The sequence below is a fragment of the Procambarus clarkii genome, chromosome 3 (assembly GCF_040958095.1).
Source record: "Procambarus clarkii isolate CNS0578487 chromosome 3, FALCON_Pclarkii_2.0, whole genome shotgun sequence".
NCBI classification, from domain to species: Eukaryota; Metazoa; Arthropoda; class Malacostraca; order Decapoda; family Cambaridae; genus Procambarus; species Procambarus clarkii.
The window spans coordinates 37956673-37976323 of NC_091152.1; the positions used below are offsets into that span (position 1 = coordinate 37956673).

General features: G+C 39.9%; 1 protein-coding gene across 1 annotated transcript in view; it reads left to right on the top strand.

Annotated features, from left to right (window-relative positions):
* Positions 1 to 19651, top strand: part of LOC138368861 (uncharacterized) — a 58809-nt gene that overhangs the window by 26115 nt on the left and 13043 nt on the right. Inside the window, exons 5-6 of the mRNA XM_069331574.1 lie at positions 3980 to 4112; positions 5058 to 5183. Of these exons, the coding sequence (XP_069187675.1) occupies positions 3980 to 4112; positions 5058 to 5183 (259 nt within the window). The remainder of the gene's footprint in view (positions 1 to 3979; positions 4113 to 5057; positions 5184 to 19651) is intronic.

A 19651-nucleotide genomic window follows, 5' to 3' on the forward strand; every position in this document is an offset into this window, starting at 1 on the left:
TCTAAGAATTTTCTTTATTCTTTAACCTTTACTCCTGTCGTGATATTCAACTAGGTCGCCTGAGGAAGGACTTGCTTAGCTAACACACCAGTGTAGTAAACAGCTCATTCCTCACTTTGGGACCATGTATGAACAATTGACTAGGCGCGAGCAAACGCCGAGACCCCAATGAAAATTGAAATCCCCCCCACTTAGGCCGCCGACCTTCGCCAATCGCCGAAGCGAATCTAACGAGTAGGTCACGGGCTCTCACAACAATAATTTATTGTTGTGTGGTGCCGTATATTTGATCCAAAGCTCAGAAAATTAGTCTCAATCTTAGTCGAGTGTGAAGAACATTTGCATAACAATAATAATGTGTGAGGGTGTAACGAAAAGACAGTGTTAACCATAACAACTTAGTTTATTCAATAAAGTACTAACTACTACAACAAAACAAAGAAATGTCAATGACGTTACTCGAAATCCTTCCTGTGACACTATCAATGACAGCTAGACACCAGCCCCTCGGACTGCATAATGAACTAACTCGAACATAAGCGTGACCACAGAGGAATCAACAAGCAAGCAAGAACTAACAGATCTATAATCACAATTACAACAAATGACACAGTAGGTTCTGAAATACGTCTCCAGTAACCTCCTAACTGTTCTACGCCTCAGTGCAGTCTACTCCTGCAACAGCGGTTGCAATGCAATCAAATCAGTAGTCTTTTAATGACAACAATACTTAATGGGTTCACTGGCAACTCCAGCACCCTTCCTCAAATTAATCCTTACGTTAACACTACGTCCCACGGACGATCAACAATCAATAACAATTGATTTACATTAATAACACAATAACATTTACGTTAATTACAAGGTAACATTTACGTTAAATTAACAACTCTTACAACTGTCACTAGTAACGCGGAAATCAAACAACACTCTACCCGTCGAGCATTCAGTGAGAAAATCCCATTAATCCCTGTACTTCCAGACAGCTGATTAATCTCTTTACTAGTTACGTTAATTTACGTTAATCGGTTACTAATCACTCAGCGATGGTAAACTCTGATTTGCAATGTCCAAAGTGCTAAGAGAACGGTAATCACTCGTGATTACCTTTAGAGTAATTAATTACTATCCTCAAGATCAATAATTAAACAATTAAAATACGCAACCTTTCACACTGGCTCAGCAATTTACATTAAGGTACGAATTCCGTCTGAGCCTTCCATACTCAGACCAATTCAGGCGACTAATAACAGTAATTAGCCCCACGTTTACGTTATTCTAAAATGACGCTACTCCTCCCACGAGTCAATCAAGTGCCGGTACTTCCGGGCAGATAACGACGTTACGTTAATGGAACAATGTAGCCTTCGTGTGAGTCGATCAAACAAGGATCGAGATTAATTACTTTGACTTCCTGAAACACGTCAATTACCCGGCCCACTGACCGTTAATTACGACAGACAATACTCTAATTCTTATCTGGCTGATGGCTAGGCTCCTCGAGACTACCGTAGCTGCTTACAGGAAAGTAAATTAACCCAAACGTATTCTACGTTACTCAAATTGTCAAAGAACAAATTCTCTTAAAGCAATGGGCGTTCCCTTGGTTACGTTATACTAATTGCCTCGCAATCACCTCACTGAATACTGGACTTCGATGTCCTACCAGATAACCAGGAGAATATATGTATATCCAAGTACTCGTCTACAGCCGAGTTCCCCCACGACAATGACAAATCACACTAACAAATCACAGTGATTTACGTTACAATCCGGTTGCAATGACAATACTGCAGAATCTAGCAAAATAACATACAGGACATGAACCCTCTAGAACACTGCCCCACAATGGTTTTACTGAACTGCAATCACATACGGTGATTGCTCAACACTAGCAACAATCACCATCAAATAACAACCCCCTTTGCAATAACACACACGGCAAGTACTCTAATTTCCAAATATTAGGATACTGCACACACTTACTTACTTACTGCTGCAAATGGCCCCTAGAACATAGGTCAATATATATCAATCACCTCACAGTAAATAACACAATAACACTGGGCACCGTGACACTACGATTATATATATATATATATATATATATATATATATATATATATATATATATATATATATATATATATAATTACCGCTGACACATGTAGCCTACAGCTATCAAACGTTATTGGGAACACTAAGGAGAATCTCACACTCCTTAAATCACATGGTGAGTGATTTATCGGTCACGCATGCCGATAAACACTCGAGAGTTACGTTACTCGACAGAGCGGGGGTGGTGTCTCTAGACGGCCTCGTCACTCACCAAACCTCACCAAAATTACGTTAATTAATACTGCAACCACAATATATATATTTATATAAATCACACTTGTCACGGCCCTGGGAACACTACAAGAAATTTAAGCCACACTGTGGCACACTCCACAATAATCATTGCCAGGAATCACTGGCGTTACACATACCTGAGCGCTCAGTGTTGGAATTCCACACCTGCAAGACCACACATGGAAATGATATCACTCCGTCCCACGGACGATCAAAAATGATTACCACAATGAAATAAAAGAATTTATTACATGGACATCCTCTCCGTTCTTGGCTAAACTATGTATACTGTTCCCCGTGTGTACCCACACACACACACACACACACTGTACGTCTGTGTACACCAGACCCTCTGGACTGACAAGATGACAACACAGGTGATTAATCTCCTCGCCCACAATTCACTCCACCTTAACAGGTGCTGCGTGACAATGTGACGGAACACTTGACCTCGAATTCAAGCTTTAGAGACCACTAATCACCGAAATACACACATAGGTACTTACTCATTCACACTGCCGGCTTTACACACCATTCCCATACATCAGGCACCCCGCTATAGGTGGCTGGCTCGCTCCGGGTGGCGTAGGCGGCGGTAGTTCCTGACCGTAGTACAAACACGGGAAATTGCCTTAACACTGACACGAATTTCCCCGTTCCCATCGACTGCTACAGAGCACTAGCAAGTCTAATCATCACTGGTATGGGATCTACGAGTCTGTTGCTGCTCGTATGCACATTCCCCCACGATCCCAGATCACTGTACCTCTACCCCCTGCATACAATAATGTCTTAAACCCCTCCAAGCGACGACTTCGGCCGGATTCTGTGACGACCGATGTCGTAGGTGAAGCAGGAAGCATCAGCAGTTGTAGTCCAGCCACCACGACGCCCTATACATCAATTTGGCCGAATTGAGTACAGGAACGTCTTGACAAGGTGGCGGCTGAGTTCAGAATGATGCTACACAACGGCTATTCCCGCGTCCTTCTCGAAATAACCAATGAGAGGAAGGCATACAGCGGCCTACCCCTCTCATCCAATCAGCGACGGTGTAGCATAGCCCCTAGGGCAGCTCCAAGATGGCCGACCAACATGGCGGCTCAAGATGTTTACTAAGATGGCGGCTGTCTCCATGACAACCACTCAAGTGGCCGGCGAGCGTGGGACCCCACATGTTTCACCCCACGCCTGCGGCCTAGGCGTTCGCGCGCAAAGTTGTCTGGCTCCATGCCATACAATGAGATGATGCTATCAGCTCTAGCACTGTCCACAGACATGCCACCCCGGCCAGGGTAACATTTATGGACTGCTGATGACTGGGGCTCTCACATGAGCCCAAACACTAGATGTTTCGGTTGCTGGTACAAAACTTAAGTCCGCCCACTTAACAAGTGCACTTAACAAGTGTACTGGCTCCCACAGGCATAAGAGCACTATTGTAAGTGAGCTGGTGAACCACCTCCTCACATATGTCAAGTCTCTAGGTCTTTATGTCAAGTCTCAAGGTCTTTATGTCAAGTCTCTAGGTCTTTATGTCAAGTCTCTAGGTCTTTATGTCAAGTCTCTAGGTCTTTATGTCAAGTCTCAAAGTCTTTATGTCAAGTCTCTAGGTCTTTATGTCAAGTCTCAAGGTCTTTATGTCAAGTCTCTAGACCTTTATGTCAAGTCTCAAGGTCTTTATGTCAATTCTCTAGACCTTTATGTCAAGTCTCTGGGTCTTTATGTCAAGTCTCTAGGTCTTTATGTCAAGTCTCTAGGTCTTTATGTCAAGTCTCAAGGTCTTTATGTCAAGTCTCAAGGTCTGTATGTCAAGTCTCAAGGTCTTTATGTCAAGTCTCAAGGTCTTTATGTCAAGTCTATTGGTCTTTATGTCAAGTCTCAAGGTCTTTATGTCAAGTCTCTAGGTCTTTATGTCAAGTCTCTTGGTCTTTATGTCAAGTCTCAAAACCTTTATGTCAAGTCTCTAGGTCTTTATGTCAAGTCTCAAGGTCTTTATGTCAAGTCTTAAGGTCTTTATGTCAAGTCTCAAGGTCTTTATGTCAAGTCTATTGGTCTTTATGTCAAGTCTCAAGGTCTTTATGTCAAGTCTCTAGGTCTTTATGTCAAGTCTCAAGGTCTTTATGTCAAGTCTCAAGGTCTTTATGTCAAGTCTCAAGGTCTTTATGTCAAGTCTTAAGGTCTTTATGTCAAGTCTCAAGGTCTTTATGTCAAGTCTCAAGGTCTTTATGTCAAGTCTATTGGTCTTTATGTCAAGTCTCTCGGTCTTTATGTCAAGTCTATTGGTCTTTATGTCAAGTCTCTAGGTCTTTATATGAAGTCTCTCGGTCTTTATGTCAAGTCTATTGGTCTTTATGTCAAGTCTCAAGGTGTTTATGTCAAGTCTCAAGGTCTTTATGTCAAGTCTCAAGGTCTTTATGTCAAGTCTCAAGGTCTTTATGTCAAGTCTCTAGGTCTTTATGTCAAGTCTCTAGGTCTTTATGTCAAGTCTCAAGGTCTTTATGTCAAGTCTCTTGGTCTTTATGTCAAGTCTCTAGGTCTTTATGTCAAGTCTCTAGGTCTTTATGACAAGTCTCTTGGTCTTTATGTCAAGTCTCAAGACCTTTATGTCAAGTCTCTAGGTCTTTATGTCAAGTCTCTTGGACTTTATGTCAAGTCTCATGGTCTTTATGTCAAGTCTCTAGGTCTTTATGTCAAGTCTCTAGGACTTTATGTCAAGTCTATAGATCTTTATGTCAAGTCTCAAGGTCTTTATGTCAAGTCTCTAGATCTTTATGTCCAGTCTCAAGGTCTTTATGTCAAGTCTCAAGGTCTTTATGTCAAGTCTCTTGGTCTTTATGTCAAGTCTCAAGACCTTTATGTCAAGTCTCTAGGTCTTTATGTCAAGTCTCTTGGACTTTATGTCAAGTCTCAAGGTCTTTATGTCAAGTCTCTAGGTCTTTATGTCAAGTCTCTAGGTCTTTATGTCAAGTCTCTAGATCTTTATGTCAAGTCTCAAGGTCTTTATGTCAAGTCTCTAGATCTTTATGTCAAGTCTCAAGGTCTTTATGTCAAGTCTCAAGGTCTTTATGTCAAGTCTCTAGGTCTTTATGTCAAGTCTCTGGGTCTTTATGTCAAGTCTCTTGGTCTTTATGTCAAGTCTCAAGACCTTTAAGTCAAGTCTCTAGGTCTTTATGTCAAGTCTCTAGGTCTTTATGTCAAGTCTCTAGGTCTTTATGTCAAGTCTCAAGGTCTTTATGTCAAGTCTCAAGACCTTTATGTCAAGGTCTCGACATAAAGACTGTGCATATGCGCCTGAGTCTATGCACAGTATATGTACACTGTGATGCTGGGGGCGTGCTTCACTGTGTAGATAACACTGCTGTCTGGATATCTTATTGCAAACTCTATTACAAATATGTCCCAGTGTCCTATTTACCATATTCCGCACATTTATGAAGTGAGTTTAGGGCTTAAGATCCCAATAAATCATGACTTCGATATCTTTTTTCACATTAACATTTCAAAATTTCACTATTGCCTACGAGATATCTAATTTCATTTAACTCACTCTACCACTAATCCGTCAAATGCAATCGTTTATCTCCATCGTCTTTTAGCGATAAGGTGATTTTTCCCACATTTTGGTTTTATATATTTATATTTATCTGAAGTTAAACCTTGAAGGATCTGAAGTTAACCCTTGAAGGACCTGAAGTTAAACCTTGAAGGATCTGAAGTTAACCCTTGAAGGACCTGAAGTTAAACCTTGAAGGATCTGAAGTTAACCCTTGAATGACCTGAAGTTAAACCTTGAAGAAATTTGTCTGTTCCCAGCTATTCGAAGTTCCTTTTTCAACATTATCTCTCATTCTTTGCCTAGTCGGAAGAGCAACATTTGCGTACTTCTGAGGCCTGAGTTCATGCCCAATGTTAGCAGACTTCTAGATGCTACCACTGCTAGGCTTAAGCTCGGCAACAAGTACCTCTGGGAATTTGTAACAACTGCTGATGTAGATTTGACTAAATGTAATCTCTGTCAGCAGAACTATTCGCATACTTTGCGTCATTATATAATGGAATGTGAAAAAATCGCGGAATTTAGAGATAACACCATCAATAGAGGCCAAGAAATATGTAAGTACTTCATTCATAATGATGTGCTGCCCGAAATCTTAGCGAAATATCCAAAATTTGCTTACTTTAGGTAATGCATGCACATGACTGTAAAGCTGCCGCCCAGTTGGGTGGGTGTGGAGCACAAGACTGTAAAGCTGCCGCCCAGTTGGGTGGGTGTGGAGCACATGACTGTAAAGCTGCCGCCCAGTTGGGTGGGTGTGGAGCAAGACTAGTAACTGTGTGACTCACCATAGACGTAAAGTGCCTTGTATAGTGACTGTTGTGAGCCTCTTGTTGATTACTTGTGACACACAATATTACTGATGTGTGTATTTGTGTGTGTGATTAAATATGTATGTGTATGTATATATGTATGCGTATATATATATATATATATATATATGCGAACAAGCCTGAATGGTCCCCAGGACATATGCAACTGAAAACTCACACCCCAGAAGTGACTCGAACCCATACTCCCAGAAGCAACGCATCTGGTATGTACAAGACGCCTTAATCCACTTGACCATCACGACCGGACAAAATGAGGTGATAGCCGAGGCTATTTGAACCACCCCACCGCCGGCACTCGGATAGTTATCTTGGGCATAGCATTTTACCAAATCACCTCATTCTTTGGGGCAACACGTGAGGAACACAAATGCGAACAAGCCTGAATGGTCCCCAGGACATATGCAACTGAAAACTCACACCCCAGAAGTGACTCGAACCCATACTCCCAGAAGCAACGCATCTGGTATGTACAAGACGCCTTAATCCACTTGACCATCACGACCGGACAAAATGAGGTGATAGCCGAGGCTATTTGAACCACCCCACCGCCGGCACTCGGATAGTTATCTTGGGCATAGCATTTTACCAAATCACCTCATTCTTTGGGGCAACACGTGAGGAACACAAATGCGAACAAGCCTGAATGGTCCCCAGGACATATGCAACTGAAAACTCACACCCCAGAAGTGACTCGAACCCATACTCCCAGAAGCAACGCATCTGGTATGTACAAGACGCCTTAATCCACTTGACCATCACGACCGGACAAAATGAGGTGATAGCCGAGGCTATTTGAACCACCCCACCGCCGGCACTCGGATAGTTATCTTGGGCATAGCATTTTACCAAATCACCTCATTCTTTGGGGCAACACGTGAGGAACACAAATGCGAACAAGCCTGAATGGTCCCCAGGACATATGCAACTGAAAACTCACACCCCAGAAGTGACTCGAACCCATACTCCCAGAAGCAACGCATCTGGTATGTACAAGACGCCTTAATCCACTTGACCATCACGACCGGACAAAATGAGGTGATAGCCGAGGCTATTTGAACCACCCCACCGCCGGCACTCGGATAGTTATCTTGGGCATAGCATTTTACCAAATCACCTCATTCTTTGGGGCAACACGTGAGGAACACAAATGCGAACAAGCCTGAATGGTCCCCAGGACATATGCAACTGAAAACTCACACCCCAGAAGTGACTCGAACCCATACTCCCAGAAGCAACGCATCTGGTATGTACAAGACGCCTTAATCCACTTGACCATCACGACCGGACAAAATGAGGTGATAGCCGAGGCTATTTGAACCACCCCACCGCCGGCACTCGGATAGTTATCTTGGGCATAGCATTTTACCAAATCACCTCATTCTTTGGGGCAACACGTGAGGAACACAAATGCGAACAAGCCTGAATGGTCCCCAGGACATATGCAACTGAAAACTCACACCCCAGAAGTGACTCGAACCCATACTCCCAGAAGCAACGCATCTGGTATGTACAAGACGCCTTAATCCACTTGACCATCACGACCGGACAAAATGAGGTGATAGCCGAGGCTATTTGAACCACCCCACCGCCGGCACTCGGATAGTTATCTTGGGCATAGCATTTTACCAAATCACCTCATTCTTTGGGGCAACACGTGAGGAACACAAATGCGAACAAGCCTGAATGGTCCCCAGGACATATGCAACTGAAAACTCACACCCCAGAAGTGACTCGAACCCATACTCCCAGAAGCAACGCATCTGGTATGTACAAGACGCCTTAATCCACTTGACCATCACGACCGGACAAAATGAGGTGATAGCCGAGGCAATTTGAACCACCCCACCGCCGGCACTCGGATAGTTATCTTGGGCATAGCATTTTACCAAATCACCTCATTGTTTGGGGCAACACGTGAGGAACACAAATGCGAACAAGCCTGAATGGTCCCCAGGACATATGCAACTGAAAACTCACACCCCAGAAGTGACTCGAACCCATACTCCCAGAAGCAACGCATCTGGTATGTACAAGACGCCTTAATCCACTTGACCATCACGACCGGACAAAATGAGGTGATAGCCGAGGCTATTTGAACCACCCCACCGCCGGCACTCGGATAGTTATCTTGGGCATAGCATTTTACCAAATCACCTCATTCTTTGGGGCAACACGTGAGGAACACAAATGCGAACAAGCCTGAATGGTCCCCAGGACATATGCAACTGAAAACTCACACCCCAGAAGTGACTCGAACCCATACTCCCAGAAGCAACGCATCTGGTATGTACAAGACGCCTTAATGGTCCCCCTGTCCTGGGGACCATTCAGGCTTGTTCGCATTTGTGTTCCTCACGTGTTGCCCCAAAGAATGAGGTGATTTGGTAAAATGCTATGCCCAAGATAACTATCCGAGTGCCGGCGGTGGGGTGGTTCAAATAGCCTCGGCTATCACCTCATTTTGTCCGGTCGTGATGGTCAAGTGGATTAAGGCGTCTTGTACATACCAGATGCGTTGCTTCTGGGAGTATGGGTTCGAGTCACTTCTGGGGTGTGAGTTTTCAGTTGCATATGTCCTGGGGACCATTCAGGCTTGTTCGCATTTGTGTTCCTCACTTGTTGCCCCAAAGAATGAGGTGATTTGGTAAAATGCTATGCCCAAGATAACTATCCGAGTGCCGGCGGTGGGGTGGTTCAAATAGCCTCGGCTATCACCTCATTTTGTCCGGTCGTGATGGTCAAGTGGATTAAGGCGTCTTGTACATACCAGATGCGTTGCTTCTGGGAGTATGGGTTCGAGTCACTTCTGGGGTGTGAGTTTTCAGTTGCATATGTCCTGGGGACCATTCAGGCTTGTTCGCATTTGTGTTCCTCACGTGTTGCCCCAAAGAATGAGGTGATTTGGTAAAATGCTATGCCCAAGATAACTATCCGAGTGCCGGCGGTGGGGTGGTTCAAATAGCCTCGGCTATCACCTCATTTTGTCCGGTCGTGATGGTCAAGTGGATTAAGGCGTCTTGTACATACCAGATGCGTTGCTTCTGGGAGTATGGGTTCGAGTCACTTCTGGGGTGTGAGTTTTCAGTTGCATATGTCCTGGGGACCATTCAGGCTTGTTCGCATTTGTGTTCCTCACGTGTTGCCCCAAAGAATGAGGTGATTTGGTAAAATGCTATGCCCAAGATAACTATCCGAGTGCCGGCGGTGGGGTGGTTCAAATAGCCTCGGCTATCACCTCATTTTGTCCGGTCGTGATGGTCAAGTGGATTAAGGCGTCTTGTACATACCAGATGCGTTGCTTCTGGGAGTATGGGTTCGAGTCACTTCTGGGGTGTGAGTTTTCAGTTGCATATGTCCTGGGGACCATTCAGGCTTGTTCGCATTTGTGTTCCTCACGTGTTGCCCCAAAGAATGAGGTGATTTGGTAAAATGCTATGCCCAAGATAACTATCCGAGTGCCGGCGGTGGGGTGGTTCAAATAGCCTCGGCTATCACCTCATTTTGTCCGGTCGTGATGGTCAAGTGGATTAAGGCGTCTTGTACATACCAGATGCGTTGCTTCTGGGAGTATGGGTTCGAGTCACTTCTGGGGTGTGAGTTTTCAGTTGCATATGTCCTGGGGACCATTCAGGCTTGTTCGCATTTGTGTTCCTCACGTGTTGCCCCAAAGAATGAGGTGATTTGGTAAAATGCTATGCCCAAGATAACTATCCGAGTGCCGGCGGTGGGGTGGTTCAAATAGCCTCGGCTATCACCTCATTTTGTCCGGTCGTGATGGTCAAGTGGATTAAGGCGTCTTGTACATACCAGATGCGTTGCTTCTGGGAGTATGGGTTCGAGTCACTTCTGGGGTGTGAGTTTTCAGTTATATATATATATATATATATATATATATATATATGTATATATATATATATATATATATATATATATATATATATATATATATATATATATATATATATATATATATATATATTATTAAATATGACCGAAAAAGTAAGATTAATAATTCTAACACGAATTTTCTCAATCTTTCGTACATTTCGCTTCACTGTTGGAGGTAAATAAAAAATAAATTCTCCAAAATTCATTTTTATTTCTAGTCTGACGCGACACGAGCGCGTTTCGTAAAACTTATTACATTTTCAAAGACTTTAGTTCACAAATACACAACTGAATAGATCTTACGCATCTCCGATTTTATATCTACATTTGAGTGAGGTGGAAGGGGTGATGTGGCATTAACACAAGACAGAACAAAATGTGGTATTAATAGGGTATTAATTTCAACAACACAAGACAGAACAAGAGTATTAATAGGGTATTAATTTCATCAACACAAGACAGAACACAAAACAATGGATATTGAATAGAAGTGTTTGTAGAAAGCCTATTGGTCCATATTTCTTGATGCTTCTATATTGGAGCGGAGTCTTGAGGTGGGTAGAATATAGTTGTGCAATAATTGACTGTTGATTGCTGGTGTTGACTTCTTGATGTGTAGTGCCTTGCAAACGTCAAGCCGCCTGCTATCGCTGTATCTATCGATGATTTCTGTGTTGTTTACTAGGATTTCTCTGGCGATGGTTTGGTTGTGGGAAGAGATTATATGTTCCTTAATGGAGCCCTGTTGCTTATGCATCGTTAAACGCCTAGAAAGAGATGTTGTTGTCTTGCCTATATACTGGGTTTTTTGGAGCTTACAGTCCACAAGAGGGCATTTGAAGGCATAGACGACGTTAGTCTCTTTTAAAGCGTTCTGTTTTGTGTCTGGAGAGTTTCTCATGAGTAGGCTGGCCGTTTTTCTGGTTTTATAGTAAATCGTCAGTTGTATCCTCTGATTATTGTCTGTAGGGATAACGTTTCTATTAACAATATCTTTCAGGACCCTTTCCTCCGTTTTATGAGCTGTGGAAAAGAAGTTCCTGTAAAATAGTCTAATAGAGGGTATAGGTGTTGTGTTAGTTGTCTCTTCAGAGGTTGCATGGCTTTTCACTTTCCTTCTTATGATGTCTTCGACGAAACCATTGGAGAAGCCGTTATTGACTAGGACCTGCAATAACGGCTTCTTATACTAATATATATATAAATATATATATATATATATATATATATATATATATATATATATATATATATATATATATATATATATAACCAGTGGTGGTACCCCTATATATATATATATATATATATATATATATATATATATATATATATATATATATAATATGTATATAATATATAATATATAATGTATATATGTATATAATATATATATATATATATGTCGTACCTAGTAGCCAGAACTCACTTCTCAGCCTACTATGCAAGGCCCGATTTGCCTAATAAGCCAAGTTTTCATGAATTAATGTTTTTTCGTCTGCCTAACCTACCTAACCTAACTTAACCTAGCTTTTTTTGGCTACCTAACCTAACCTTACCTATATTTATAGGTTAGGTTAGGTTAGGTAGGGTTGGTTTGGTTCGGTCATATATCTACGTTAATTTTAACTCCAATAAAAAAAAATTGACCTCATACATAGTGAAAAGGGTAGCTTTATCATTTCATAAGAAAAAAATTATAGTAAATATATTAATTCAGGAAAACTTGGCTTATTAGGCAAATCGGGCCTTGAATAGTAGGCTGAGAAGTGAGTTCTGGCTACTAGGTACGACATATATATATATATATATATATATATATATATATATATATATATATATATATATATATATATATATATATATATATATATATATATATATATATATATATATATATATATATATATATATATATATATACTGTATATATATATATATAATATGTACATGTATGTATGAGAATGTGTACATGTATATATAACATGAATAATTTTGTAACTAGCGTCAAAAATTATTTGCTTAGCTAAACGAACTCTGGGGTTCAGTTCCTGAACCGATTATGTGCCTCTGTAATCCTTTACACCACCACCCACGGGATGGGTATGGGGTGCATAATAAAGAAAGAAATTGAATTGAGTTCAAGTCTCCAATGGCTCAAGTGACTGAAATTAATCTCGTTGTTTACTAGTTATGATCCGCCTTTCATAATTAGATATAAGAACAATAACAACACGAGTCGTATCATTAACATAACACATTGACACATTTTGATGATTAACGGAATTATCATTCAACCGAACTGTACTATTGATAATTATTAGGAATTATTGCCTTAGTCGATTGGCTTATTTTTAGATAATTAAATGATGTTCAAGGTGAACTGTCAGTTCTAATGGTACGAAGGTATACTGTCAGTTATACTTGATGTCCAGGTATACTGTCAGTTATACTTGATGTCCAGGTATACTGTCAGTTATACTTGATGTCCAGGTATACTGTCAGTTATACTTGATGTCCAGGTATACTGTCAGTTATACATGATGTCAATATATACTGTCAGTTATACAAGATGTCCAGGTATACTGTCAGTTATACATGATGTCAATATATACTGTCAGTTATACAAGATGTCAAGGTATACTGTCAGTTATACATGATGCCCCAGGTATACTGTCAGTTATACATGATGTCAAGGTATACTGTCAGTTATACAGGATGTCAAGGTATCCAGTCGACACCAGCATAGAAATGATACTGGACAGAGTATACAGAGACGAGAGCACCCCGAAATTAGACATACCTGAGCCACACTTGAAGATCCTTCTCGAGACATGCACAAAGGAAGCTCCTTTCATCAGTCCACAAGGAGACATGTATTTACAAATAGACGGAGTAGCAATGGGCTCCACCTTAGGAGTGTTCGCTAATTTTTACGTGGGAACCATCGAAGATAGAATCTTCAGTAGTAGACAAAAACCAACTGTATCCTGCCGTTATGTAGACGACATATTCGTCATAGTAAAAGACTCAGATGAACTAATTTATCTAAAAAGCCATCTAGAGAGAGAGTCAGTACTCCGATTTACACATGAAAATAGCGAAAATAATAGTCTGCCTTTCTTAGATGTACTAATAACAAAAACAGGAACCTCTTTAAGCACCAACGTATATACCAAGCCCACCAACATAGGATTATGCCTGAACGGTAGAAGTGAGTGCCCCCAAAGATACAAAGCCAGTGTTCTCAATGCTTATATTCGTCGAGCGCTTACCCACTGCTCTGAATGGAGCAACGTGAGTAGAGAGTTTGAAAGAGTAACTCAGGTATTGGTGAACAACGGATATAGCAACGCGGAAATAAACGCAGCTATAAGAAGACACCTGGACCGATGGTACAATCCTGAACCTAGTACAGAAACCAGAACACCCCCAATAAAATTATATTACAAATCAACTATGCACAGTGAACATAAAAAAGAAGAAAGAATAATGAAGGAAATAATTCGTAAAGGAGTATAAAACACTCTTCCTGACCAAAACATAGACCTGATCATATTCTATAAAACCAAGAAGGCTTCCGAACTCCTTATCAAAAACAGCCCGAAGCCGATGGAGAACCCTCTACAGCAGTCAAGCGTTGTATACATGTACACTTGCCCCCACGAAGGATGTAACCTTCAATCTAAGTACATAGGTATGACGTCGACCAAGCTGATGAAGCGTTTCACATGTCATCTTCAATCCGGTGTCCCTACGAGACACATGAGACAAGCCCATGACATCACCCTAACAAGAGAAATGTTGAACAAAAATACCTGTATAATAGACAAAACTCAAGATATAAGAAGATTACAAATTCTTGAAGCAATTCACATAAGAACAGAACATCCTACCATGAACACCCAAATCAAGGAACTATTTACTCTTCCCACCATGAGAGTAAGGACAAGACTCGAATATAACGATGCCAACACAGAAGACAATGTCCAACATAACAGCCTATTACACCTGATTAATCTTTGTATGTGCTTCGTCCCCTGTTTATCCCCTATTTATCCCCTTGCCTTTTCCTTTATTCTACTTGTTTTATCGCCTGACCCCGTACTGGAATAAATTTAACGAGTTCTGTAATTTCTTTTCACTTGACAATGAACCATGGAGGTTCGAAACGTTGTGCAAATTGTTTAAATAAGTGTAATATATTCTATAGTAATTAACTTTTTTCTTCACCTTAAAATAACGAACATGAGTTTTCGAGAACTACTCTTTCAGTTAAGCCCAGATGCTAGGACAATAGTTAGAGGGATACAAGCTCTAAATCAGAAGATAGTAAATACAGAATATGCGGTTTAGACAATGGGACATGTCTAAAAGAAACCCTGCTGCTAGTATACACCAATATATATATATATATCGGCTCGGAGACCCTCGGTTCGTGGGGAAAATGTGCATTGAAGTTCCTGAAGGAATTGGGGGACAAATTGATCAGCGCTACAAAAGACCAGAGAGCAAAAAGTTTCTTGTTCCAGCGCCTCAGTGTTGCGATTCAAAGGGGAAATGCCTGTTGCGTCTTGGGCACTAGTCCAACTTCAGAGGAATTCGAAGAAGTGTTTGACTTGCAACAATGATCGAACCCGTCTGTGACATTCATCAATGTTTCCCATTGTTGTGTTCTTCAAGAGATCCATAACCTTTAAGCACCTTTTTGCATTATTATTTTTGTATCAACCCATGTATATCTTGTAACCATCAAATGCATAATAAAGCACAAAAAATATTCAAGGAAGGGGGTGGTAGGAGAAAAGCACACAGAAACTGTATTGGAGGGGATCTAAACATTCCCTCTAATGCGTTATGCGTGGTTTCCTCCGAGGCTATGGGTCCCCCTTCTTCCAGCTAGAGGTGGTACTCCCTTCCTATATTATATATATATATATATATATATATATATATATATATATATATATATATATATATATATATATATATATATATATATATATATATATATATATATATATATATATATATATGCGAACAAGCCTGAATGGTCCCCAGGGCAACTGAAAACTCACACCCCAGAAGTGACTCGAACCCATACTCCCAGCTAATGGTCGTGATGGTCAAGTGGATTAAGGCGTCTTGTACATACCAGTTGCGTTGCTTCTGGGAGTATGGGTTCGAGTCACTTCTGGGGTGTGAGTTTTCAGTTGCATATTGTCCTGGGGACCATTCAGGCTTGTTCGCATTTGTGTTCCTCACGTGTTCCCCAAAGAATGAGGTGATTTGGTAAAATGCTTTGCCCAAGATTACTATCCGAGTGCCGGCGGTGGGGTGGTTCAAATAGCCTCGGCTATCACCTCATTATGTCCGGTCGTGATGGTCAAGTGGATTAAGGCGTCTTGTACATACCAGTTGCGTTGCTTCTGGGAGTATGGGTTCGAGTCACTTCTGGGGTGTGAGTTTTCAGTTATATATATATATATATATATATATATATATATATATATATATATATATATATATATATATATATATATATGTATATGTATATATATATGTATATATATATATAATCATCAAGAGAAGTTTGGCTTCAGCTGGGTGTCCAGCACAAAGGGAACCTCAGTTGTGCAGACCTGACAACAGCCAAAAACGCCCAGATGGAGTCACCCTGCAGCCGTGGAGGGAAGGTAAACAGGTCGTGTGGGACTACACGTGTGCATCCACATTGGCTGATACCTATCTACCTTACAGCGCAGCTGAGGGAGGCGGGGCGGCCACCTTCAGGGAGACCCAGAAAACTAATAAGTACAGGGACCTAGAACGTTGTTACAGATTCCTGCCAATAGGCTCTGAGACTCTGGGCGCCTGGGGTAAATGTGCACGTAAGTTCCTGAAGGAGCTGGGCGAGGAACTCATTGAGAAGACTAGAGACCCAAGAGCGGTCAGTTTTATGTTCCAGCGCCTCAGTGTCGCCGTTCAGAGGGGAAATGCGTGCTGTATCTTGGGTACGCACCCGACCCCCGAGGAGCTGGACGAGGTCTTCGAACACTGATTGGTATATTGTTATTTTGTTATTCAAGTGTGTGTTTTCTGTAAACTGTAGCATTGCAATAAAAAAAAATAATAGGGGTGGTAGGAGAGGAAAAGATTAAAGTATTCAGCGAGAATCCACAAGGTCTTCTCTGAACACTATTTATTTTCTTCTTCGAGGATGTGGGTCCCTTTAATTAAACCAGTGGTGGTACCCCTAAATATATATATATATATATATATATATATATATATATATATATATATATATATATATATATATATATATATATATATATATATATATATATATATATATAATAAGCCTGAACGGTCTCCAGGCATATATGCAACTGAAAACTCACACCCCAGAAGTGACTCGAACCCATACTGCCAGGAGCACTCTGCATCTGGCGTACAGGACACCTTAACCACTCGACCAACACGACCGGACAAAAGAGGATGGTAGCCGAGGCTAATTCCCCATCCCCCCGCCGGCACTCTGATGGTAATCTTGAGCATAGTATTTTATCAAATCACCTCATTCTTTGGGGCACACGTGAGGAACACAAATGCGAACAAGCCTGAATGATCCCCAGGTATACATGCAACTGAAAACTCCACACCCCAGAAGTGACTGGAACCCAGACAGCCAGAAGCACTATGCAACTGGCATACATGGTACCTTAACTACTTGACCAACCGTGACCGTACAAACCCCATGTTCGAACGAACCCGTGGCTGGGTTCAAGTCACTCTTAGGGTGTGGAGTTTTTAGTTGCATATATGCTTGGGGACCATTCAAGCAACGCATTTGTGTTGCTCACGTGTGCCCCACAAAGTGAGGTGATTCGATGTAATAACTATGCCACTTATTAGTTGAAATAACTAATTTATTTCATAAATAATAACTATTATTTGTGAAAAATAAAAAAAAAATTCAATTACCCTCGTCAGTGAAGAAAAACGTAAGAAATATTGAAAAGATTCGTGTTAGAATTATTAATCTTACCCTTTCGGTCATATTCAACAACATAATATATATATCTATATATATATATATATATATATATATATATATATATATATATATATATATATATATATATATATATATATATATATATATATATATATATATTTATATATATATATATATATATATATATATATATATATATATATATATATATATATATATATATATATATATATATATATATATATCTGTATATAGAAACTCTCCAGACACAAAACAGAACGCTTTAAAAGAGACTAACGTCGTCTATGCCTTCAAATGCCCTCTTGGGGACTGTAAGCTCCAAAAAACCCAGTATATAGGCAAGACAACAACATCTCTTTCTAGGCGTTTAACGATGCATAAGCAACAGGGCTCCATTAAGGAACATATAATCTCTTCCCACAACCAAACCATCGCCAGAGAAATCCTAGTAAACAACACAGAAATCATCGATAGATACAGCGATAGCAGGCGGCTTGACGTTTGCGAGGCACTACACATCAAGAAGTCAACACCAGCAATCAACAGCCAATTAATGCACAACTATATTCTACCCACCTCAAGACTCTGCTCCAATATCGAAGCATCAAGAAATATGGACCAATAGGCTTTCTACAAACACTTCTATTCAATACCCATTGTTTCGTGTTCTGTCTTGTGTTGATGAAATTAATACCCTATTAATGCCACCTCTTGTTCTGTCTTGTGTTGATGAAATTAATACCCTATTAATGCCACCTCACCCCATCCACCTCACTCAAATATATATATATATATATATATATATATATATATATATATATATATATATATATATATATATATATATATATATATATATATATATATTATTAAATATGACCGAAAAAGTAAGATTAATAATTCTAACACGAATTTTCTCAATATTTCGTACATTTCTTTTCACTGTTGGAGGTAATTCAAAAATCAATTCTCCAAAATTCATTTTTATTTCTAGTCTGACGCGACACGAGCACGTTTCGTAAAACTTATTACATTTTCAAAGACTTTAGTTTACAAATACGCAACTGAATAGAACTTACGCATCTCCGATTTTGTTTTATATCTACATTTGAGTGAGGTGGATGGGGTGAGGTGGCATTAATAGGGTATTAATTTCATATGAAATTAATACCCTATTAATGCCACCTCACCCCATCCACCTCACTCAAATGTAGATATAAACAAAATCAGAGATGTTTAAGTTCTATTCAGTTGTGTATTTGTAAACTAAAGTTTTTGAAAATGTAATAAGTTTTACGAAACGCGCTCGTGTCGCGTCAGACTAGAAATAAAAATGAATTTTGGAGAATTGATTTTTGAATTACCTCCAACAGTGAAAAGAAATGTACGAAAGATTGAGAAAATTCGTGTTAGAATTATTAATCTTACTTTTTCGGTCATATTTAATAATATATGTCTACAGGAAAGACTGCTACCAAAATATACTAATATATATATATATATATATATATATATGTATATATATATATATATATATATATATATATATATATATATATATATATATATATATATATATATATATATATATATATATATATCGTACCTAGTAGCCAGAACGTACTTCTCAGCCTACTATGCAAGGCCCGATTTGCATAATAAGCCAAGTTTTCCTGAATTAATATATTTTCTCTAATTTTTTTTCTTATGAAATCATAAAGCTACCCATTTCATTATGTATGAGGTCAATTTTTTTTTATTGGAGTTAAAATTAACGTAGATATATGACCGAACCTAACCAACCTTACCTAACCTATCTCTATAGGTTAGGTTAGGTTAGGTAGCCGAAAAAGTTAGGTTAGGTTAGGTAGTCGAAAAAACATTAATTCATGAAAACTTGGCTTATTAGGCAAATCGGGCCTTGCATAGTAGGCTGAGAAGTGCGTTCTGGCTACTAGGTACGACATATATATATAT